This window comes from Cricetulus griseus, chromosome 2 (assembly GCF_003668045.3).
Source record: "Cricetulus griseus strain 17A/GY chromosome 2, alternate assembly CriGri-PICRH-1.0, whole genome shotgun sequence".
In the NCBI taxonomy this organism is placed as follows: Eukaryota; Metazoa; Chordata; class Mammalia; order Rodentia; family Cricetidae; genus Cricetulus; species Cricetulus griseus.
In genome coordinates this window covers 253,224,541-253,251,467 of record NC_048595.1, presented here as the reverse complement: position 1 = coordinate 253,251,467, position 26,927 = coordinate 253,224,541, and the positions used below count along the sequence as shown (strand labels likewise).

General features: G+C 38.6%; 1 protein-coding gene across 2 annotated transcripts in view; it reads right to left on the bottom strand.

Moving 5' to 3' along the window:
- Tbc1d32 (TBC1 domain family member 32) overlaps positions 1 to 26,927 on the bottom strand; it is a 211,048-nt gene that overhangs the window by 141,079 nt on the left and 43,042 nt on the right. For both annotated transcript variants that reach the window (XM_027402084.2, XM_027402082.2), the window contains exons 9-13: positions 26,444 to 26,588; positions 23,748 to 23,807; positions 19,809 to 19,899; positions 7,555 to 7,695; positions 2,339 to 2,431 (exon numbers count right to left, since the gene is read on the bottom strand). In XM_027402084.2, the coding sequence (XP_027257885.1) occupies positions 2,339 to 2,431; positions 7,555 to 7,695; positions 19,809 to 19,899; positions 23,748 to 23,807; positions 26,444 to 26,588 (530 nt within the window). The remainder of the gene's footprint in view (positions 1 to 2,338; positions 2,432 to 7,554; positions 7,696 to 19,808; positions 19,900 to 23,747; positions 23,808 to 26,443; positions 26,589 to 26,927) is intronic.

The window sequence follows — 26,927 nt, the reverse complement described above, 5'->3', positions numbered from 1 at the left end:
TTCACTGTGTACAATCTACCATTCCACAAAGTTCACAGGGAATCCAGTTGATCTAAAATCATACATGGAAAGCCCAGAAGATGACAATTACAACCTGAAACTTACTATCTCTTCAGGATAATACAAAGAAATGACAAAAGACAATACACCATTCTTCAGTTAGACACCAGATGAAACGCTGATACTGAAAATATATGGTGGAAAGAAGACTCAACTTTTTGCCTCCAAAAGTGCACTATCTTCACTTTTGTTCATTTTCTTGATGCACTCCAGTATATGAGTTTAGTAGAAATGCAAATGAAAATTTAGATAAAACTATGAGCAGAAAGAAAGCATTCAGAACTGACACTTCCAGAAGGCATTCTTCTAAAAGGCAGGGAAAATGGGTCATTCCTAAGATCATCCTTGAAAAATCTGAGCTAGAAGCCCAAAGGTGTATAAAGTGTGACATGGTTGGAATGGCCACTGAAATAAATGTGATGTTTTAATATTAGAGGGTTAATCAAACCTCCTCAGAATGTGATATGAGGGCCCTAGAAAGAAACAGTACCAAATTACCAAGGTTTTTAATTCATGTTGCAGTATTCATTCCATAAGCATGCTAAGTTCATACCTGACAAAAAAAACCAAAGGATTTAGTGATTTTTTTTAAATCATTTCTAGATGAGAAACCCTGTTTCCAATGACAAACATTATCAAAGAGCACAAAGCATTGCACTCTGAGAAGACAGTCGACTAGACAGTAAGCCAAAATACTGCTTATTTTTAACAAGGAAAGATCATTTTGATGATAAGTGATGCTGTAGAAGCATTTAGCAGGGGACTTTAAGCTAGTAAACCATTTGTGTAAATACTGTAAACACAGAGAGAGTCTTGGGATCCAGTTAAGAGCAGTAAACTACGATAACCACAGAAAATACCTACTGGCTGATACAAATATTCTCTGACTAATATGTAGTCCAACCCATTTTTTCTCTTACTTACTCCAGTTCCTCTCAGAAATTGTGCTAGCATTTCCAAGCTATTTCCCAATTTTAGAATACTATGGTCTAGATTTTTATTTCTAATATTTTGTTTCACTTTGGAGATTTTTATTGATATACAAAGGAAAGTAAGAGTTATTTTAAATGGTAATAATTTGACCATTTTTACAAGGGGTAATAATTGGACCATTTTTACAAGCTGATCTACATACATTAGAGCAAATGGCAATTTACAATAAAACATGAAGGGCTTTTCTTTTTTCACACTTAACAAAAGAAAATCCTGGAAATAACTGAAATTTAGATTTGAACCGTGTGATTGTACCCTAGTTCTTCCCTCATGAAGTAAGAAAATATTTATTTTTGACTTGAAAGGAGTCCATAGTTGAGTCACTCTAAATTTTAAAAGATTTGGGATTTTAAAAGACATTCACTATTTTAAAGAGACTGAATTTTTTTTAAATGTCTTAACTTTCTTTTTATTTATTGTGTCGTTCACATCATTCACTTCAATCCCACTCACTTCTTATACCTTTGTATCTGCCCTCTGCCCTTGCAACACCCCCAAAGTACAATGAAATAAAATTTAAGAGAAAAAAAGAAAGAAGAAAAAGGGAAAAAAATCTCATCATGGAAGCTGTACTATAATGTAGTGAGTCACACAGTAAACACTTTCATCCATATATCTTTATGTGCAAGTATTCACTGAAAACATACATTGGTCTGGTTCAAGGTCTCTGGTTTCTGCTATACTATAGATGTTGAGCACCCAATGAGATTCCTCTTGGATATTCTGTTGTTGCCCCATGTCATGGAGATTCTGCAGCTTTGGTCTGTAGGACAAGACTTTTTACATGCTCCAGCAGATCATAGATGGGGTGGATATTGGGGTGGGTCAACTCATAACCCTGGTTCTGGGCCAGGATAGTTGCAGGGTTGGTCAGCCCTCCAGTCCCTCCCCCCAACCTCCCCAAACCATCCCTCCAGCACCACCAGGGTGAGCTCTCCAGCACTGCCCTGTCTAATTCACCCTTGCAGCTATGAGCAAGAGGTAGGGCCAGTTTCCTGTTTTCATATCCTCAGGGTTGGCTCTCCCACACCTACACCTTAATAGATTAGAAATGTCTTAGGACATCTATGAACAAAATTAAATTCCATGGCTTACTTCAGAACCAATGTAATGTCTTACAAGTATACAGAGTCTTAATAAATCTATTTACCACAATTGAACAGTAACTCAAAGAGAACTTTCAAATGTTTTGATTGTTTCTTTTCATCCATTTAAAAGAGATGCATCATTTCCAGTACTACAATTAATCAATCAACCAATCAATTTAGGGAGGGGGAGCATTTACCTGAATGTGCAACTGATGTCATCTTTGGACAACTTGGTGAATAATAGATGATTTGAGTAAACAAAACCAGCAGATTTGTGACCGACATTGAATCTTTACAAGAGAAAAAAAAGAACTTGTAACTATGCTTACAACCTAAAAAACATTCACCTACATTCCACTTACATAAAAGATGGCAACACAGTTTCTATGTAAACCCAGGCAGAAGAGAGCTATGATCCAAGACCATTACTCCAGAATAGAATGCAGTCAGAAGGCAGCTCCTACCCCACTGTCTTGCTATGCTAAGGCACAGTTCTGACATCTGTTTAGAGCTGATCAATGAAATCCACGACAGATGCACGAGTCTCACCATTGGCTATTTATGTTAATTCAATTGTGATAAGTAAAATTCAGCTTAATGTGTTGGTTCAGCTAACTTTTTTAGCACAGTACAACAAAGTCAGCATTTTTTCCATGAAAGACTACAACTTCAGCTTTGTGTCCAAATCATCTCAATCACAAACACTCAATCACAATCACAAGCTTGAGTGTGGTAGCCACATACAATCAACAAATAAATGATTAGTGTAAGCCATAAGTACTGAGAATTCATATTTTCCACATGCCACAAAATGGCCTAATTTTTTAACAGTTAAAAGACATGCCTGGCTCACAAGCATGCAGAGCAGATGGCAGGCCAGGTTTGGCCCACAGGCTACAGTTTTCCAAGACTTGCTATAGAAGCTTTCATTAAAACATTCTGGGAAAAAAACTATGTAATTTAAAGTTGATTGCTGGTCTCCGTTATTCTCAAATTCAGTTTTGAAATGAGCTGTGATTCTTGATAAAGCAAAATATAATCATTATAAAGAACATAAAATGCTAAATTTATTATAGTTGAGAAGCATGTAAAGTTAAGTTGAATACCTGCAAAAATATCAAGGATAGTCACTAGTTTTTCTAGTGCTGTAAAAGCCAGCAATATCACATGAAATACTCCTTCTGTAATTGAAGAGCTCATATTGTCCGCACACTGCTTTAAACTATACAACATAGCCTTGAACATTGTACGAGAAGTACATAATGCCCTGTCTGTTCTCAAGGAGCTCAAATAGATTAGGGCAAATAAAACAACTGGACAAGAGGTTTCACTACAAATAGACTGCCAGCATCAATAACCTAGAGTTCGTATGATCAGATCCTGTAAGGCTAACATGCTTAGGATGGATTTTCCATTATTAAAATGTGCTAAGGGTCCCAAAAACCACGCTCAGATTCGATTTAGTTGTTAGACCCACAGGCCCCAAACAATCATATTCATGTGACCCATTATAATAATACTATGTAAAGCAAATTCAAAAGGAAAGGGTACTGAAAGACGAAACTCAGCGCAAACCAGGCACAAGCTTGTGAGGGCCTCTCCCAGGGAAGTCATAGAGAATGCATTCAATCCCTCCAGAAAAACTCACTAGGGATCCAGGGATGCAGTGCCCAAGGTTCTTATGGGGGGGGGGGAGTGAGCACATACACACCCTCTGCCGGTACATGTCAATATTTCAAACTCCCCAAAGCAAAACTCCTGTTCAGCATGAACAGCAATGCTGTACAAACAGTTTAGGCACAGGGTATAGTATATAAACAATTTAAGCACCCTCACTAGTGCTGGGACTAGCATGAGTCCAACTCCCCATATGCCAACCAAGAGTCAAGCTTGCAAACAGGCCATTCTAAGGAAAGCAGCCTTAAGCATACTACACTAACTTTCTTGCACAACCAGAGACATACCACATTATCCACCAAGGCCAGAATATTTACTGTCACTTTTCAGAAAGTTTGCTTAACTCTGCTCTATACTGTGTTCCTAGTACAGACAGAATATCTTAGGAGAATTAAAGATAACTGATCTCAATTTGCTAAGTTAAATGAGACAGAGTAAAAACAATATTAATATTTGATATGATACTCTCCACAACACCATCTTATGTGCTGGGTGTTCTGTGTCAACTTGACAGAAGCTAGAAAATCATTTGAGAGGACAGAACCTCAGATGAGAAAATGGCCTTCATAAGATCAGGCTGTAGGCAAGACTGTAAGGCATTTTTTTAAATTAGTGATCAATGCAAGAGGGCCCAACCCATTATGGGCAGGGCCATCCCTGAGCTGGTGGTCCTGGGTTCCATAAAAAAGCAGGTTGAGCCAGCCATGATAGCAAGCCAGTAAGCAGCACCTCTCCATGGCCTCTGCGTCAGTCCTGCCTCCAGGTTGCTGCCCTGAGTTCCTGCCATGGTTTCCTCAGTGATGGACTTAGAAGCTTTAAGATAAGATAAACCCTTTCTTCTCCAAGTTGCTTTTGGTCATAGTGTTTTATCACAGCAACAGAAAACTGAACTAAGTCAGAAATTCCCAAGTTGTTATATTAATATCACAGTATAAAACTTAATGTAACTTCAAAAGTCCCACAGACTTTAAAAATACAAAAATTTTAAAAGTTTAGTCTCTTTAAGATACACAACATTCTTAAAATATCCAGTCTCTGTAAAATATCTGCTGTCCCTCTAAAATGTCCAAAATATCTGTAAAATTCCTAAGCATAAAATTCAAAAGTCTCTCTACTGTGGGCTCCTATTGTAAGGATTCAGGCATTATGTTGGCCTGTCCCTGTCACCTGGCAGAATGCACTCAGGACACAGTGACAATCAAATCAAAGCACAATAAACATACAGCAGTGTAAAAAGCTGTGTTTGACGTAGGGGACCCAGTCACAATCCTCTGACTCCAAAGGGCTCCATTTGACCATCACTGCCACACACATCACAAACGGCTTGTCTTGGAGGCCCAGAGTGGCTCACTCCACAGCTGCTGCTGTCCTTGGTGGTAGCTCCATGGTACTAGTCTCTCAAACTACTAGTCTCTCCTGCAACTGAGCTATACCTTCATCAATGGCTTTTCCTTGGCTCCTTTTAGGTACTTTGACCCTGCCACATGGTGATACCCTCAACTTCTCTCCATGAAACCCTCCATCTTAGGGCTTCTACTACAATTAATGCTGCATCTTCACCAATGGCCTATATTCTCACATGCCAAGCCTAGCTTGCTCTCCATGACCCTGTCATGCCCTGAAAACCAGTCAGTACCTAGGTGACTCTTCCTCATTGCCAAGTTCAGCTGCCACCACAAGGAACAGCTTTGGCCACCTCTGGACCACAGCTTCTGTGTGCTGACCCTGAGGAAAGACTTCCTCAGAAGATTTTGCCTCACTGATACTGTTCTCTTCTAAACACAGCTGATTCTTCAGTCCTAGGTGACCAGCAGAGCAAAGGTTTCTCTTTAATAATTCTTAATTCAAATGCTCAAACTGCCCCCGTTGAATCATTAAGGAAGTCTGCCAGATCCCTCTGAAACTTCATAAGCCAGGCCTCCATTATCTGCATTGTTCTTAACATTCTTAACATCTAAATGCCCAAAGAGGAGCCCGCAGAGCTGTGAGCATTCAATGGCCTTTCAAGACCAAAGTTCCAAAGTCTATCCACAATCCTCCTGCAAACAATATGGTCAGGCTGGGCACCGAAACACTCCCACAACCTAGTACCAATTTCTGACTTAGTCCAGTTTTCTGTTGCTGTGATAAAACACCATGACCAAAAGCAACTTGGAGAAGAAAGGGTTTATCCCATCTTAAAGCTTCTAACTCCATCACTGAGGAAACCATGGCAGGAACTCAGGGCAGCAACCTGGAGGCAGGACTGACGCAGAGGCCATGGAGAGGTGCTGCTTACTGGCTTGCTATCATGGCTGGCTCAACCTGCATTCTTACAGAAGCCAAGACCACCAGGCCAGAAGTGGCCTCACTCAGAATGAGCTTGTTCCTCACACATCCATCACTAATTAAAAAATGCCATACAGGCTTGCCTATAGTCTGCTCTTAGGGAGCCATTTGCTCAGCTGAGGTTCCCTCCTGTCAGATGACTCTAGGTTGTTTCAAGTTGACAGGAAAGGGGGGTGAGGGGAGAGAAAGAGAGAGAGAAACTATTGAGCACATCCACATCCTAGGATCACAAAATTTCATCATCATTGATATAATGACTCCATTTTTACAAGCTGAAAAACAGAATCACTTGTAGGTGAGTGGCTTCCCCAACAGGTCACAATCTGTAGGCTAACCAGAATTTTTTAAAAGGCTTTCTAGTTTTATATGCAGAATTGAATCACCAAGTATGTCTAGTCTAGGTTTTTCAAAAGAGAAATAAGAAAATAATTAAATACATATACAGTAATTATACAGTAATAAGCATAAACTGAAACTGAAAAGAAATAAAGACAGAAAGAAAAAAACCTCAACAGTACATATGACTAAAAGTTATGTAGCTAAGTGCCTATGCTGGTGAGTTTCTTTTGTAGAGTTAATACAAGCTAGAACCATCTGGGAGCCTCTACCAGATTGCCTATACGAAAGCCTATGGAACATTTTATTACTTGATGATTGATGAGGGAGGGCACAGCCCACTGTGGATGGTGCCACTCCTGGGGAAGTAGTTCTAGGGTATATAAGAAAGTAGGCTGAGTAAGCCATGGGACACAAAGCCAAAAAGGAGCACTCCTCCACGGCCTCTGCTTCAGGTTTCATTATTGAATTCTCCAGGTTTCTGTACTGAATTCCTCCCGTGATTTCCCTTCATGGTAGATTATAAGCTGTAAAATGAAATAAAGCCTCTCCCCCTCCCAAGTTGCTGTTGATCACAGTTATTTTAGCACAGCAATGAAGAGCGACCTAATATGGTTCGAAGCAGATACTGTGGTAGTCTGAATAAGCATGGCCCCATAGTCTCAGGGAATGAATGGCACTAATTGAGAAAGATTAGGAGGTGTGGCCTTGTTGGAATGGGTGTGGCCTTGGTGGAGGAAGGGTGTCACCAGGGCTGAGTTTTGAGGTTTTAAAAGCCCGATCCAAGCCCAGTGTCTCTCTCTTCCTGCTACCTATCTGGATGCTTCTGCAGCATGATGAATGTCTGCATGCCACCATGCTCTCAGCCATGATGATAATGAACTAAACCTCTGAAACTATAGCAATCCTCAATTCAATGCTTTCTTGTATAAGAGTTGCTGTTGTCATGGTGTCTCTTCACAGCAATAGAACAGTAACTATGACAAATACTAAGCCAAATTTATAAATAGTAATCTGTGTACTGTAAATTGTATCATACCTTTACCTACTCAGTTATCCTAATTACACTTACCTTTTCTATTCTTCAGTTTTATGGGAAATAATTTTCTGCCTTGTTTATAGATCAACAATCTTCCTAAAAGGCACAGTGAGTGAATGAAATAAATATATTGCATCTCTTGTCCTGAGTAGTAGAAACTTTTTTGCTTCTTTCCTTAAAAGAGAAGCAAAAACCATCACTTATTTTAGTAACATTATATTTCACAGCACTTGTCATCAACCCCTTCTGACAATCAAACATGGTATCAACTTTATTGGAGAAACTGCTGACATACACTTGTAATATTTATTTTCCTTAATATTTCCAATAATCTTTTACAGTAGACCTGGGGGGGAGTAATTATACAATTAATAACCACTGTTGCTGGTATTCAATCTAAAAATACCATCATACTGCTAGAGTTACTCATCAATAAAGACAGACTTCAAAAATAAGACGGGGGAGAAGTCAATAAAAAATTCCTTAATTTTTAAGACTGTTCTGGTCTTCACTGTCAACTTAACACAACCTAGAAACCCCTAGGCAGAGAGTCTGAATGAGAAGTTTCTAGATCAGGTTGGCTTGTGGGCATGTCCTTGGGAAATCATTTGGATTGTCAATTGATATACAAAGACCCTAGTCACAGTAGGTTGTAGGATTCTCTGGGCAGGGGTCCAGAACAATAGAAGAGAAGAGAGTTAACTGAGAGCAAGTGAGCATAGATCTGTTTTTAATTCTCTGTTATTAACTGTGGATGTGATGTTTTAAGTTCCTGCCTTGATGTCCCCCATAATAATGGAAGGCAACATGGACTTTCTTCCCATCTGCTGCTTCTTGTCACAGCTACAGAAATAAAACTGGAGCAACTACATAAAAAGGCAACACAGACAGTCTTTGGAAATGTCCCGATATTGAATAAACACTAAGATACACTTAGCAGTTTGCAGTTAAAATTAGAATCTCTAAAATAGGGATCATCCATTATATATTCTCCATTCATTCATTTATCCATCACCCATATGTTCAAGGTGTATTGAGTATCAATTTTACCAGATCCTAATCCATTCACTGGTATTTAGAACTGTTCTGAAGGTGTAGGGAGATAGCTAAGTCAATGACTGCTTACCTTGAAAGAACAAGGACTTGAATTTCAACCCGAGAATACATTAAAAACATAACAAAAAGCATAGCGGCACAGAGATAGTGAAGACAGTACACTCCTGAGGCTCTTTGGCCTTTCAGCTTACCCTCTCCAGCAAGTTGCAGCCCAGTGAGAGGCCCTGTCATGAGAAAGGCAGGTAGTCCCCAAGGAATGACACATGCACATCACCCTCATACATGTACACCCACACCAAGTCACACAGACATGCATACATGCATACACATATATACATATGTACACACATACACAAACAGACACATACACAGACATACATACATACACACATACACACACCTTGAAAACTACTGTAAGTAGCATGAAACTTAGTTTTCCTTTCAGTGTTTAGTAACAGCAATGAATAATCAGAGCACCAGAGGACAAGTGGGAGAGCTATGAGGATAAAAGTAATAGCTCATGGAGGAGTAAAACACAGAAGGAATTTGAACTCTATGATAGAGGCCATGAAGAAGGTATTAGAAAGATTTTAGGAAGACAGATGCAATCAGGCATGAATTGTCAAGAATGGACTGTGATGGCAGTACAGAAAAAGTTGATGAAACAAGGTCAAACTCTGAATTAAGAAACTCCGTTTCAAAATTATGAACTAGGGGCTAAAGAAATGACTCAATGGTTAAGGGCACATATTACTCTTAGAAGTTCAGTTTCCAGCACCCATGTTAGGAGACTCACAACTGCCTGTACCCCAGGTCCTCAGGATCAGATGCCCTCTTCTGGCCTCCTCAGGTAACTGCACTCACATGCACATACCCACATATAAAACACATAAGGATGCAGTGCACATAACTAAAAGTAAAAATAGATCATTTAAAAATATATAAACTAGCTGGGCATTGGCACACACCTTTAATCCCAGCACTCTGGAGGCCGAGGCAGGAGGATCTCTGCGAGTTCAAGGCCAGCCTGGTCTCCAGAGCAAGTGCCAGGATAGGCTCCAAAGCTACACAGAGAAACCTTGTCTCAAAAAAAAAAAAAACCAAAATATATATTATATACATATATATGTGTGTCTATGTGGTGTGTGTGAGTGTGTGTGTGTGTGTGTGTGTGTGTGTGTGTGTGTGTGTGTGTGTGCATTAGCAAAATAAAAACAGACAAAATGACATGTTTAAGAAAATTAAATTGATACAACTTAGCAGTAATTACACAATGACATCAAATAATGACAAAAGTTGAGAAAATTCAAGTTGTTAGCTTTGTGATAAATTTCTTCTTGTGCTTTTAAGTAATTCTAATAAAGAAAACAATAGGTCTAGAGAGCAGGAAGACAAATTTGGATCTTTGGTGTTATAGATTCACAAGTGCCAAAGTAACATCCCAGCAGTGACATTAAGTAAGATACAGTGTGAAATTCAAGAAAACTATGTGCACTTGAAGATTTCGGTTAACATTTATATTACATAAAAATACATAACACATAAAATCACGAAAGTCAATGGACTCTCCCAAAGGAATAAGCAGAGTGCATGTGGTGGGGAAAAGTGGGGAAGCAAGAGGCAAAGGGTCTCAGAATGAATAAAGAAAAGAGAAGCACATCTCAGGTGAGCAGAACAACCTGTCCCATGAGGAGGAAGCAATCCACAAAAGAGTGACAGTGTCATGGAAAGGGAGAAGAATCACAGAGGTTTAACCTGTGAAATGGGGGGCAGGTAAGCATAGACTTGGTAATGGGGTGACATGTGCTCCTAAAGGAGGAAGCCTCATCTCTCTGGATGAAAATGGACATCAAATAAAGAGCTGGAGCCTGAAATGAATAGAACACTTCTATTAGAGGCCTTCCAGATTAGAAGGCAAGCAGAGAGGTCCTCCACACATGCAGCACAAGACTGGCTTTGTTTGGGTTTTGGTTTTAATGAAAACTACACAGGCATGGGACTGATACAGAGAAAGGCAGCTAAAGAAAGTCAACATAGCAGCCCTAGGGTATGGTTCAGTGAGAGAGAAGGTGCCTAGCATGGACAGTGCCCTGGGTTTGATTCTAAGCACCAGCAGAGGGCTGGGGCCACAGCAAAGCAACTGCTGTTTCTATTTGTCAAAGCACTCAGAGACTGTAATAACAGGATCAAGGGGACAATCTAAAATACAATACTTGTCCTGGTTAGTTTTGTTTATCAGCTGGGCACAAGTTAGAGAGACCTGAGAAGAGGGCACTGTGACTGAGAAAATACCTCCCTGTAATGCAAGCCTGTGGAGCATTTTTCTGATTGATGTGGGAGGTCCCAGACTGCTGTGAGTGGTACCACCCCCGGCAGGTAGTCTTGGGGTTATAACAAAGCAGGCTGGGCATGCCACAAGTAGCAAGCCAGGCAGCAGTATCCTTCTATGGCCTCTGCTTCAGCTCCTGCTTCCAGGATCCTGCGGTGGGTTCATGCTCTGACGATAAACTGTGATGTGGAATTGCAAACCGAAATAAAACCTTTCCTCATCAAGTTGCTTACAGTCATGGTGTTTTATCACACCAATTGAAATCCAACTAAAACACTTCTGTCTTATAGGCTGGAGAATAGGAATGTTGGTATAAGCATATTAAACATGCATCTGTACACACAGACACAGAATATTTGGAGGGTTCATATATGTAATCTTCACTTTCTTAGCAAGGACTCTTCTTGAGACAAAAGTAGGCAAGAACAAGGAAAAGAAGTTGATGAGACTGGCAAGGATTAACAACTGCTAGAGGACATCAGACAAAGACACATTTGCATTAATCACCTTCCTCATCGCTGTGATATATCTGACAGATGTAACTTCAGCGAGGCAGAATTTATTGTAACTCACAGTTTGATAGGGTGCAGTCTATCATAGCAGGGCAAGTATGTGCCTAGCGATCCTCACATCTCAATCAGAAAGTAGAAAGTGCTTAGGCCAGAACCAAGACCAAGCTGTAGCCTTCAAGACTCACCCCCTGGCCACCTAGCCCTCCCGTAAGGATGGAATTTCTTATAGGTTCCACAAACTCTAAAAATAGTACCAGTAGATGGGGACCAAGTCTTAAAACACATGAGTCTCAGGGTTGGGGGACACTTTATATCCAAACCATAAATTCACTACCTGCCCCACAGAGGCTTGCTCCCACTTCAGAATGTAAAATGCATTCCCTATTCAGTGCAATTTTAAAAATCTCCAGTCTTTAATAATTTCAGCATTGTTCAAAAGACCATGGAGGTGCTATCTTTTCAAACACTCGATTTTCAGACACTTGCTTCTCAAATACATTTGCATTTCTACGCCCAAGAGTTTTGAATGGGTGGTGTCTTGCCTTCTAGCAAACATTCACATCATCCAAAGTGTAAGGTTTCTCATTCATGACACTAGTCCCTAAAATTTACCACTCCATTGCCTGTAGCTGCTGTGTCAATTCTCCAAAAGCACACTGCTTCTTTCCTTAGTACACGGCACATTTTTTTACATCATTCTATTCTATCTTCTGGTCTCTCACTCTAACTGTAACCAAAAAGAGTTAGTGATAACCATGTATAGTCTAAACACTAAGCTGAGGTTTTGTTTGTTAATGAGGTATGCATGAGCTTTGGTGGGAGCAAAAGCTACACAAAATGCAGTGGTTTTTTGTTTCCTTTTTTTTGGTTTTTTTTGGGGAGGTTGTTTTTTTTGTTTTTTGGTTGTTTTTGTGTGTGTGTGTGTGTGTGTGTGTGTGATTGGACACTCACTGTGTTTTTCTGCCCTGTGTTTTTCTCTGTTGAGTGAGTAGTGTGTGTGTGTGTGTGTGTGTGTGTGTGTGTGTGTGTGTGAGAGAGAGAGAGAGAGAGAGAGAGAGAGAGAGAGAGAGAGAGAGAGATTGGAGAGAGATTGGAGAGAGAGAGAGAGAGAAAGAGATTGGACACCCACTCCCACCCTGTGTTTTTCTGTGTTGAGAGAGAGAGAGAGAGAGATTGGAGAGAGAGAGAGAGAGAGAGAGAGAGAGAGAGAGAGAGAGAGAGAGATTGGACACCCACTCCCACCCTGTGTTTTTCTCTGTTGATTTTCAGCATGAACTTCAGAACATGGCTCTCATTTCCTTGTGTGATGGATGTGCTCTTCTTAGGCTCTACTTTGAGGACCAGGGCTTTGTTTATTTCTCCACTGGTTGCCTTACCCACAATGACTGCAGTAGTGGATATTTATCATAAAGTAGTGAACTTGATCATAGATGGTCAACAGTTTACTTTGCATCACCTGTTTTTCATGCCCTCTTTCTTACATTTTATAACTCAAGATGTTAATTGATGGTAGAGGGAAAAGGACAGTGTATTATTACAGTTAGAGCATTAGAATCAAGTACATAGTGAAGAGATGCATACAACAAGTATGGCTACATATTCATTTCAAAGACAATACATATGTTTCCGTAAGTCACTGTAGCACATGGTTTAGATTTATTTTATCTTACCATGCTACCAGCAATTAACAAATAGTCATTACCAAAACATAAGAAAGTAATAGCTACAGTGCACAACAAGTGTAGGGAACTTAGAGTTACAGATGCCAACATTAGCAAACCAGACAGACATCAGATAAATAATGAAACAGCTAAGGGCTTTGGAAAAACAAGAACAGGTAAAATTAAAAATTGGCAAGAAAAAGGAAAAATTTCGATCAGTGCAGAAATTAATGACATTGAAGTGAACAACAAATAGAATTCAACAAGACATAGAGTAACGAGTTGGTTCTTATTTTAATTTTTAAATTTTATTTGTGTGAGTGTGTGTGTGTGTGTGTGTGTGTGTGTGTGTGTGAGAGAGAGAGAGAGAGAGAGAGAGAGAGAGAGAGAGAGAGAGAGAAAGTATGATGAGCAAAAATGCTGGCACTGACATGCCACATCACTTGTGCAGAGGTCTGAAAACAACTTACAAGAGTGGGTTCTTTCCTTTCACCAGGTCTCTATGGCTTGCATGAGCAGTAATTTTATCCCTCTGAGCCATTTTCTCAGCTCATAGAGTTAATATTTGAAAAAATAAACAGATTGGCAAACCCATAGCCAAATTAATCAAAATACTGAGAAAAGCCAAGTTAATAAAAATGAGAATTAAAAGAGAAATGATTGTTATACAACAGATACCAAGAAAATTCAGAATATCATTTAAAAACACAAAATCTAAAAGAAACAAATGAATTCAAGACAGACATGACTTACCAAAATTAAACTAATAGAAGATAAACAATTTCTCAAGATGCATTTATTATATGTACGGGTGTTTTGCCTGAATATCTGTCTGGTGAATGCCTGGTGCCCTTGGATGCTATAAGGGTATCAAATTCCCTAAAACTTGAAGAACACATTCCTAGGAACCACCATGTGGGTGCTGGGAATTAAACCAGAGTCCTCTAAAGATCATCCAGTGCTCTTACTCTGACAAAGTCATCTTTCTAACCCCAAGATAAACATTTTAAAGAGTTATAGAGCAAGCAATGAGTTTGAAGCAGAGGAAAATAAAATCTCCCTGCTAAAACAAGTCCAGGCCTACATGAATGCACTGTTGGCTCTACCAGACTTTTAGAGAAGAACTAACACCTGGGCTTTTCTAACTACTCCATAAAGTAGAAAAAGGAGGACAGTGATCAAACTCTGTGTACAAAGTCAGTATTACTCTGCTGCCTAGGTCAAATAAAGGCACAACAATGAAAAAAAAGAATTATGGACCAATCTCCCCAATGAACACTACATGTGAACATTCTCAATTAAATGCTTCCAAACTGAACTCAAAAACACAAAGAAATCATTCATCATGACAAAGCTGACTCCCCTCCAGAGATACAGGAATGGTTCAACACATACAACCCAATAACTATAATACAGTAGATAAATGAACTTGAGAGAAATCACATAATCATTTCAGAGAAATCACAAAATCATCTCAATAGATATATTCGAGGCTTTTGACAAATTCCACCATCCTTTCATGACAAAAGACCTGAAGAGACTAGGAATAGAAAGAACATATCTCAATATAACAAAGGCCTTAAGCCATCAACCATACTAAGTGTGGAAAAATACAAAAGTATTTCTACCAAGATCAGGAACCAAGACAAGGGTGTCTGTCCACTTTCTCCAACTATTATACAATAGAGTATTAGCTAGAATAATAAGACAAGAGAAATAAAAAGTATACAAATATAAAAGGCAGAGTATCCTTATATACAAAAATTACTCTACATATAAAAGACCCTAAAGACATCATAAGAAAACTCCTAGCTCTGATGAACACTTTCAGCAATATGATAGGACACAAAATTAACATACAAAAATCAACATAAAAAATCAGTAGCTGATGGGCATTGGTGGCACATGCCTTTAATCCCAGGACTAGGGAGGCAGAGGAAAGCGGATCTCTGTGAGTTTGAGGCCAGCCTGGTCTACAAAGCGAGTGCCAGGATAGGCTCCAAAGCTAAACAGAGAAACCCTGTCTCAAAGAACCAAAAAAAAAAAAAAAATTACAGATTCAATGCAATCCCCATCAAAATCCCCAAACAATTTTTCACAGACCTTGAAATAATAATTCTCAACTTTATATGGAAAAACAAAAAACCCAGGATAGCCAAAACAACCCTGTACAACAGAGGAACTTCTGGAGGCATCACCATCCCTGACTTCAAGCTCTATTACAGAGCTATAGTCCTGAAAACAGCTTGGTATTGGCACAAAAATAGACAGGTAGACCAATGGAATAGAGTTGAAAACCCTGATATAAACCCACACACCTACGAACACCTGATTTTTTACAAACAATCCAAATTTATACGATGGAACAAAGAGAACATCTTCAACAAATGGTGCTGGCATAACTGGATGAAAACATGTAGAAGACTACAGATAGACCCAAGCCTTTTGCTCTGCACAAAACTTAAGACAAAACAGATCAAAGATCTCAACATAAACCTAGCCACATTGAACCTATTAGAAGATAAAGTGGGAAATACCCTTGAATGAATTGGTACAGGAGACTGCTTCCTGAACATAACACCAGTAGCACAAAAACTGAGATCAACAATTGATAAATGGGACCTCCTGAAACTGAGAAACTTCTGTAAGGCAAAGGACACAGTCAGCAAGACAAAACGGCAGCCCACAGACTGGGAAACCCCAGTCTGACAGAGGGCTGATCTCCAAAATATACAAAGAACTCAAGAAGCTAGTCTCCAAAACACCAAACAATCCAATTAAAAAGTGGGATATAGAACTAAATAGACAATTCTCAATTGAGGAAAAACACCAAACAATCCAATTAAAAAGTGGGATATAGAACTAAAATAGACAATTCTCAATTGAGGAATCTAAAATGGCTGAAAGACACATAAGAAAGTGTTCAACATCCTTAGCCATCAGGGGAATGCAAATCAAAACAACTCTGAGATACCATCTTACTCCTGTCAGAATGGCTAAAATCAAAAACACCAATGACAGTTCATGCTGGAGAGGATGTGGAGAAAGGGGAACACTTCTCCACTGCTGGTGGGAGTGCCAACTTGTACAGCCACTTTGGAAATCAGTATGGTGACTCCTCAAGAAAATGGGAATCAGTCTACCACAAGATCCAGCAATTCCACTCCTAGGCATATACCCAAAAGAAGCACATTCATACAACAAGGATATCTGTTCATAGCAGCATTATTTGTAATAGCCAGAAACTGGAAGCAGCCTAGATGCCCCTCTACCAAAGAATGGATAGAGAAAATGTGGTACATTTACACAGTGGAGTACTACTCAGCGGGGGAAAAAAAAACAATAGAATCTTGAAATTTGCAGGAAAATGGATGGAACTAGAAGAAACTATTCTGAGCGAGGTAACGCAATCACAAAAAGACAAACATGATATGTACTCACTCATATGTGGATTTTAGACATAGAGTAAAGAATTACCAGCCTACAATCCACACTGCCAGAGAAACTAGTAAACAAGGAGGACCCTAAAAGAGACAAACATTCTCCCCTGGAGAAGGGGAAAGGGTCAAGATCCCCTGAGCAAATTGAGAGCACCCGAATAGGGAGGAAGCAGGAAGAAGGTGTTCCCTTCTTGTTCAAGAAGGGAAGAAGAGGAGGGATGCAGAGGACACGAGGGAGCAGAAAGGTTGAGTCGGGGGAAGAATAGAAGATAACAAGAATGGAGATACCATAATAGGGGGAGACATTTTAGGTTTACAGAGAAATAAGGCAATAGGAAAATGTCTGGAGATCTACAAAGATGACACCAGCTAACAATCTAAGCAACAGAGGAGAGACTACATTAAATGCCCCCCCTGATAATGAGATTGATGACTGACTTATATGCCACCCGATGGCCCTCATCCAGCAGCTGGTGGAAGTAGAAGCAGACAGCCACAGCTAAACACTGAACTGAACTGGAATCCAGTTGCAGAGAAGAATGAGTGATGGGCAATGGGGACCAGACCAGGCTGGTGAAACCCACAGAAACAGCTGACCTCAATATCGGGGGGGGGGGGAGCTCTTGGTCCCCAGACTTATAGCTGGAATACCAGCATGGGACTGATTCAGACCCCAGGAACATGGGTTTCAGTGAGGAAACCTTGGAAATCTGCAGGACCCCCTGTTGTAGTTCAGTACTTATTCCTAGCATAGGTGTGTACCTTGGGAGCCCAATCCACATAGACGGATACTCTCTGAGCCAAGACACACGGGGGTGGGCCTAGGCCCTATCTCAAAGCATATGATAGACTCTTATGACTCCCTACGGAAGGCCTCACCATCCAGGGGGAGCAGAAAGGATATGTGATAGGTAGAGTTTTAGTTGGGGGGAGGTGGTAGGGGAGGATGGGAGGGAGAAGGGAACTGGGATTGTCATGTAAAACAATCTTGTTTCTAATTTAAATCAAAAAAAGGAAAAAATCAGTAGCCTTCATATTTAAGAGAAACAAGCATGCTGAGAATAAAACCAAGAAAACAATTTCATTCATAACTGCTTCAGAAAAATTCCTTGTTATAACTTGAACCAAAGAAGTGACTGACTTCTACAAAGAAAATTTTAATACTGAAGTGATTAAATATAACATGAAAAAATGATTGTACTACCAAAAGCAACCTACAGGTTCAATCCAATTTCCATCAAAATTTTAGTGTCATTTGTCACAAAAATAGTTTATACAATCTCAAAATTCACATGGAAGTGCTACAGACACTAGGGAGTCAAAGAAAGCCTTACCAAAAAAGGGTAAGTCTAAAGGAACCTGATTTCAGCTTTTCTAATAAAGCCATAGTAACAGAACCTCACGGTACCAACACAATTCAAATAAAAACTATCATCTCATTTTTTACAAAGAGGCCAAAAATATACACTAGAGAAGACAGCTCTTTCACCAAGTAGTGCAGGGACAATTAGTATCTTCACATATGAATGTGAAACTGTATCTTTATCTTTCAACCTGAACAAATAATCTCAAAATGGATGCAAGATTTCAAAATAGTACCCAAAGCTCAAAAATTACTAGGTCCAAAATTAGGGAAGAAACTTCAAAATACACTTTTCAATAAAAATTTGTTGCTCAGAAAAATAAAGCCAACAATCAACAATCAAGACACCATTCACAGAACCAACCAAGGTGTCTAGCAACAACGGAATGGAGATGTATACATATGTATATATTTTTGTGTGAGTGTGTGTGTGTGTGTGTGTGTGTGTGTGTGTAATGAATAGTGTTTTCAGACACAAAGAAACAGGAAGTTATGTCATTTTCAGGAAAAAACCTCATATCAAAAATGTCTATACAAACAAGCAAACAGTGAACTGGATGCCAACAGCCTACACGACAGTGGAAAATCTGTGCTAGCTACACATCAGAGAGAAGATTAATATCTAGAATATACAAGTAACTCCAAAAAGAAAACAACAGAAAATCAAGCTCCCCAGTCAGTAAGTGATCCAATTAGAAGAATGACAGTTCTCAAAAGATGAAATAGAACTGAGCAAAGAATGCATGAAAAATTCAGCCTCACTAGCCATCAGAGAAATGCAAACTAAAATACACCAGGGTTCCATCTCACCCCAATCAGAATAGCAGTCATAAAGGAAACAAGTAATGAATAGGTCTAGAGAGATGGCTCAGTAGTTAAGAGCAATTGCTCTTGCAGAGGACCTGGGCTCAATTTCCATCACACCATTCACAACCATCTGTAACTCTAATTCCAGGGAATCCAGTGCCCTTTTCATGCCTCCACAAATACCAGGCATGCATATGATGCAAAGACATACATACAAACAAACACACATATACATGAAAGTAATAAAAAGATAGAAAGTTAGTTAAAAAAAAAAACTCAGATGAGGATGTGAATAAAAGGGAATCCTAAAATTGTTGCTGGAAATGTATATTAGCCTGGGTACTATAGAAATCAGTATGGAGATTTCTCAGAAAATGCAAAAGAATACCATAAGATCCAGATATACCATTCCTGGGTGTTTGCACAAAGACCTCTAAGTCAGTGTATCACAGACATGTTTACACATCAATGTTATCAAGACACCATTCACAACAGCTAAATCACAGAACCAACCAAGGTGTCTAGCAACAACGGAATGGAGATGTATACATATGTATATATTTTTGTGTGAGTGTGTGTGTGTGTGTGCGCGCGTGCGTGTGTGTGTGTGTGTGTGTGTGTGTGTGTGTGTGTGTAATGAATAGTGTTTTCAGACACAAAGAAACAGGAAGTTATGTCATTTTCAGGAAAATAGATTCAACTAGAGATAATCATATTAAGAAATTAAGCCAGTCTCAGACAAATGCATTTTCTCTCATTTTTAGTTCCTATACTTCATACACATAAATTATATATACACATTATTTATAAAGCATGTATATATATAACACACACACACACACACACACACACACACACACACACACACACACACACACACACACACACGATATTAAAGCAGAGACCAGACTGGGGATGGGAAGTAAGAAAGTGGAAGGTAGAGAGATAAAGCAGGGGTGAAATGTGCTCACCACATATATTAAAAGTAATACAGTACCATGTACAATGAATACAATATTTTTTGAAATAAGATTTTTAAGAAATGTAAGCCATTACTGAGCTGTGTTTAATAGTAAATTTAGTCATTTTAGTATACAAAATAAAGAAAACAAGACTTACCACACTGCTTTGAATGCCCCAAAATTCCATCAGCTTTCATAGCCTCACACAATCCCAAGTACTGAACACACTGATGAACGGCTGTAGTTATCTAATTAAAAAAATAATAATAGTAACTGATTGGTTTCGGGAATACATAGCCACTGTGTCCAAAAATTCAAAAATTAATCAAGGCTATTAAAAAGCCCAATGATGAGTATGTATGAAATACTGTATGAGATCCTGTCACTGAGCATGCTGACTTTTAAAAATTAATTTAAGAAAATACAAATTGAGAAAATCACTCCAATAATTACTAACATTTAAACTACAGGTACTGGATAGATGGATCAGTGGTTAATAACACTTGTTCTTACAAATCAGGTTCAATTCCTAGTACCCACATGGTGGCTCACAACCATCTGGAACTCTAGTTCCAGACAATCCAAAACCTTCTGGGCAGCAGGTACACACATGGTGCACTGACACATGCAGGAAAGCATAATTAATTTTTTAAATAAAATAACTATAGAAATAGAATACCCATTTTATTTTAGATGTGTGTATGCCTTTACAGAACCAGCCCGCACCCAGTTACATAAAGTCTCTTCTCAGCTCCCTGACTTGGGAGCTTTTCTTCTCACCCACCCAGCAAAATACCAACTAGATCTGGCATTTGTTTCCACCTCAAATATCAGAATTTCAAAAAACGTTTTTGAAAAAATTCAAATTTCAAAAAAACAAACATACAATAAAAAAATGATGTGCGATCCTGTTGTCCCCAAAGGTCTCGATTATCATATTTCCATTCTCCATGGCAGAAAGTTCCAACTCCTTCATGACAGACATACTGCTTTTTAAATTTTATTTATCAATATTACTCATGTATAAGTCCCTGTGTGAGTTTCTGTGCACCATGTGTATGCATCTGCCCTGAGAGGTCAGGAGAGGAGTTACAATGGAGTTACAGGTGGTTGTGAGCTGCATGTAGGTGCTGGGTCCTCTGCAGGATAACAAATGCCCTTAAGCGCTAAGCCATTTCTCCTGTCCCACAGACATAATACGTATAGATGACTTTTAATTATATTTTTCTGAACAAAATAGATGCCCTTGGTAACAAAAAAAAAAAACTGGTGAGAGTTGGCTTAGGCTATATAAAACTGCTGGGGACCAGTCTCAAGTGGGGGTAGGGGAAGCTAGAGTATAATAAAGGATAAGCACTGAAAATGCAAAGGTGCCTAGTTGAAGTGCAATGTCTTTCTGTGTGCTGCGAATATGTGTTGCTTTTATTGGTTGATGAATAAATTGGTTTTGGTTTTGGCCAGTGACCAGGCAGAATATCACTACGTGGGGAATGCAAACAAAGATGTGGAGAGAAAGACCTAAGCTGGCCTGTGGGAGCCCAATGGGGAAAAGACAGGTAGAAACTTATCCTTTTGTTAGATATCTGAATATATCTTTTCTTTTTTATTTTGCTCCTTTTCCTTTTAAAACATGGCAGCCAGAAGCATACATGCTGGGTTTTGAGAATCCTCCCAGAAAATCACCAAATCCACAGCTTTCTTCAGAAGCTGTCTCCACTTCCATCTTGCCTAAACCAAACTTTAGAGGTCCAGATCTATGCCTGGTAAGGCCTGCATTTCAAACTCATTACACCCAAACCTACTACATCTAAGCATCATCATCTTTCTCAGAAAATGGTTTCCTACTGTTACTTGCCTAGGCTAAGCCTTTATCCAAGGTTTCACCAATAGCCCCTTCAAAAGCCACAGTCTCTAAATCCTACCTACTAAATATGGCATTCCTGAATCATCTTTTTATACAAATTATCTGTCATAGTTTCAAGTCATACTTCTATCACCTGTTTCTTATCTTACTGCCCAGTCCCTTAACTGTCACTTCTTAATACTTCTCTATAGTACTCTCAACCCATTTTCCAAAAATGTGACTACCACCTAGAGTAATTTAAAATAAGTTGCTTGAAATCATTAAATTCACAGCTTAATAAGTAGAGCTAGAAAAAAATAATCCTGAATGAGGTAATCAGACCCCAAAATACAGATATGGTATACATTCACTTAAATGTGGGTGTTAAGCCTTCAATCTGTATTACCTGTTAAGGCTACAAACTGTATAACCACAGAACATAGAGTAAGGCACTGGGATTGGTGGGGGAAGGCTCTCCCTAGGAAAGGGAAATAGAATAGATATGGATGGATGGGAGAAAGGGAGACTGGAATGGGAGGATTAAATAAGAAAGGGGAGAGAAAAGGGGCTAAGGGAAGCAATAGTGGGAGGGACAGCTAAAACTAAGGGTCATTTGGGGGATCATATGGAAACTCACTACAGTAGAAACTTCTTAAAATATATACATAAAATGATGGGGCTGGAGAGATGGCTCAGTTGTTAAGAGCATTGGCTACTCTTCCAGAAGACCTGGGTTCAATTACCAACACCCACCGAACAGCTTACACACCTGCCTGTAATTCTACCTCCAGGTGACACCCTTATACGACATATATGCAGGTAAAACACCAATGTGTGTGTGTGTGTGTGTGTGTGTGTGTGTGTGTGTGTGTGTGTGTGTGTGTGTGTGTGTGTGTGTGTGTGTGTGTATGCGTATGCTTGTATATATATGTATGTATATATGTGGCGTACATATACACATATACATCTAAACATCTCTCAGCACCAAGTGAAACTAAACATCTCTCAGCACCAAGTGAAACTCCTGGTGGCAGGAATGGTTACATCTAATTGAATCACTGGCCAAAGGAGTGCCATGGAAAACCCCAAACCACCCAAGATATTGCCAAGACTACTGGTTGCTCTCTACATACTGATGGTAAGGATTTCTAAAGAAAACACCTACATAACTCACTGAACATGGAGAAGTCAAACTGGTACCTATCTAGAGCCTTCACCCCAACTGACTACTGGAAGGTATTCTACACATGACCAGAGGAGGAGGTAAACACCAGGCCAGGTACAAACCCTTTGATCTACAATGGTGACCTGCTTATGAGAGATGTATTTACAGCAACAAATCTCCCTTTCAATGGAAATTACAGAGAGACAATATGTAAAAGAATCTATTTCAATTGTTCTACACATTTTCTAGGACCTCTGACCTCCACAAATAAATTCCCCTGCCATTAGTCAATGTTCCTCGCCTTTTCCTTCCAGGTTTCTGTGTCAAACACAAAACCAAGTTCCCCCTTGTTCACTTTTTACTTCATTACTCAAATCCAAAAATTCACAATTCCAAGAATCCTGACTTCAAATAGCTTCAAGGTTCTGGCTCAATACATAAACCATATTTATTACCTTCATAAATGTTTTTTAAAATTACATATTTTCATGTTGGTCAATTATTACCTGTTTTACTGATTTCTTCTCAATTTCTTTCCATATCGTTTTTTGTGTTTGTCAATCATCAGTTTTATTGATTTCTTTTCAATTTCTTTCCATATCCTTACTCATTGCTCCATAATAGCAATGGACATGGGTATTTTGGGTAAGACATTAACAGTATCTAGTTGTATTTAGTATAATTCAAATTAATTTTTGCAAACACAAAAGCATTTCTCACTGGGTGTTTTTTCATGCCACTTTCACAAAGTGTCTCAGTATATTTTATAGAAGTAATTCCCTTATTAACAGCTAACCTGAGTTAAATTACATGTTAATACTTAAAAATATGGCTTCTCTCCAGCCACACCATCATTTATGGCAGCCCAATTTGCCACATACTTGCCTATTTCCTGTTTCCCTTATTGTACTTTAAAACTCAACTTTTATCTCTTTACATTGCATAAAAGAGGAATTTGAGGTCAATTTAAAAGGGAGTGCTTCATTACCCAACGTTAATCACCGCCACTCAACTCTGCATACTTAAGGCACTGCATCACATATCTTTTGTGATATTACTTCTCAGCATAAAAGCAGACATGTGCTTACCAGAGATTTATATTTCTTTTCAAGCAGTCTTAGCACCGTAGTTCTGCTGTAATACGCATGCTAAAATTAAAGAGAAAAGCACTTAGTGTTAAAGGTATGTCATTTAAAATCCATTTCCTCCATCATTTACAATATCATAAACCACACCATAACTTAGGTTTAAAATATTATAATCAATGTCAAGCTGGTTTTACCTATGTCTAATGAACTACAAGCATAGTAATCACAAGAATGCAAATTACATAAAAATAGTATAGATCATTTAGTGACAGATTAGAGATGAGGGCAACAATTCTTTACTAACCTAGTTTTTTAAAAAATACCTCCAAAGTAGTATTGCCCAACTATCAGTATATGATCCAAGTCAGGGAGATGTGTAAATCAGAGGGAAACAAGACCACTAATTGTTACTGACTACATGCACAGAAATTTACAAAGGTGAGATACTCCAACAAGATAACATCTTTGTCATTTTATACCAATATTATATTTAAATAAATGGCTGTGCCCCAAATGGTTTTATTTCCTTAGGACAAATATTAGATAGAACTAAAACACATACATATATAACATTGTAGGAAGCCAAGGAAAATTATAAGTATTTTAGCTAAAATTATAAGCATTTGGCTAAACAGCTTTAATGTTTAAATTTGTTCCTTCATTTTATTTAAAAATAATAAAATAATCAAAACGTCACTAAAAACTTCATTAGAATTCTGATGGTAGAATTTTTAATTCATTAGACAGTGATTTTATTCAAATTTCACCAAAACCCTGTGTGATTTGGCCCTCTGGCTTAAAATGTTTTAAAAAACTATTAATCCCTTTCTCAGTATTACTAAAGAAAATATGCTGGTATATAAATGAAATTACTTTTAGTATTATCTTGTTCCTCCAAGCACGGTGATTGACAACTATAATCCCCAGCACTTAGGAGCTAGAGACATGAGAATTGGAAGTTCATGCCCATTTCAACTATATAGTGAGTTCAAAACCAACCTGGTGTATAAATAGGAAGTTCTGAAAAAAAAAAAAAACCTTACTACATCTTTATCAGAAAGGTCAGAAAACTATGGCCCTAAAACCAATCCTACCTACTATGCATTTGTGTAAATAACATTTTATTAGAGCACACTGGAGCTGGTATCATTTATATTGAAAAGCTGCAAAAACTGTCCAGTGCACAAAGCTAGAAACACTTACTGACTGGCCCTTTAAATTAAATGTCTGCCAACCCTTACCTTAGACACAAAGGACACAGGGGGGGAGGAGATAAATATCTATTGTTTCCATAAGCATAAATAAAATAATTAATTTAATAATTTTCTGATGTTTATTTTTTGTAATCTGCCTCATTCACTTATAGAAAATCAAATGTTAAGTAAAAAAGCTTCACAAACAGTTATCAGGATATAATTTAATTTTTGCTTAAAACAGAGTTGACAATATTAATATATGTTATGTAAATATGAATCTATATAAAATTAGGACTTAATGGTTATCCTGTGTTGAATAGGGCTTTCTTTAATGTGCTCTTAAATCTTTTACATATTGTCTTCAATAAGACTAGTTTTATCTTTGAGAAAATGAAGAAAATGTTATCAGATATAGGGTACAAAAGATTCAGGCCAATTAATTGAATTTATTTAATTAATAAAAATAAATTTAAAAGACTTTCAAACACATATGTCATGTTAGGCTACCACTACAGAGTTGTGTTCTAATAAACTGGACATACATATATCATAGGCTTCCAACATCAAAAGACAAAAGCAGCTAAGCAGCAGGCAAACGCCTCTGCTGAGTGCTCAGTGAGAGGGTCATTGCTTGCATGGCAAGTCCCTGTCCCCTGTCTATACTCCAGCAGCATAAACACCTAGCTCTGGGTAGACAAGGTGAGAAAGACAAAGACATAAGCACAGAAGTCAGTGTTGCTGCTGCTGCTGCTGCTGCAGCTACAAGATAGGGGCTCTGTTATTCCACATCAGCTGACAGGTGACAGTATAAGGATTGCATTAACATGACCTTCAATTGGGGGCTGTCATAAGCTTCACTGGAAACTGCCAGATTCTGGCATTAAACATATCCTCAAATGCAGGTGCAGGAAGCAGCAAGCAAAACTAATTCTAGGCATTAGCCTCTAAACCAGTAGTTCTCAATGTGTGACTCGAGATCCCTTTGGGAGCCACATATGGATATCCTGCATATCAGATATTTACATTATGACTCCTACCAATAGCAAAATTACAGTTAGGAAGCAGCAGTAAAAATAATTGTATGTCTGGGGGTCACCACAGCATGAGGAGCTGTATTAATGGGTCTCCGCATCAGGAAGGTTGAGAACCCAGTAAAATTGAGCCCTGAATCCTTATGCCCTACCACAGCTATTTAAAATTTTTGAAGGTTTAGATTGCTGAAAATTAAGATCGTTAACAGAATAATTCATCTTAAACAGACTCAAGTGGATCAACACTTAAATTCCTACCCTGACTTTCACTAGGCAAAACAGTGTCCCCATGCCATATATCTGACACCCCCCCACACACAAACAGGGCATGGGCCCCTACTGCCACATCCATCTGTGTACAGGTTAAAGGCATTAACATGTGCAGAAAATCAATTAGAACTAGGCTCTCTCTGAGCACATAAAACTAGCTAGTCTCTAAAATGATAGAGAAAACACAATTTTTCCTTACCATCCATTTTTTGAACCACACAGCTTTAGTATCAACTAATGCAAAAAAGTAGATGGGCTCCAAAATCTTCTGTGAGACAAGATGACTTTGATCATGTTTGACTGATAACAGGGACAAAGTACTCTCCACAATTTCCTCCATATACCTTAGAGTTTGGGAAGGAATTTTAAAAATAAACAAACAGGTTAGTGGGGGTGGGATCAGTGATGTCCTTATCTACATGAGATAACAATGTGGGATATAACCTTCAGAATTTTTTTCTATTTTCTATAAAGGGTAGAGGTCAAGAGCCACAGTCAGCTTTTCAGTTCTAAATACCTAAGTTCTTTCTACTTCAACACCCAAGTCTCCAAATGTAACTTTTAGTTTTAGAATCAAAGATGCTCTTACAACATGATCAAAGTTTTTTTAAGAAATTTCTCAAAAGTAGCAAACATTACTAAGAACCCAAGACCTCAACACCCTACTTTCACAGTATTGTAGG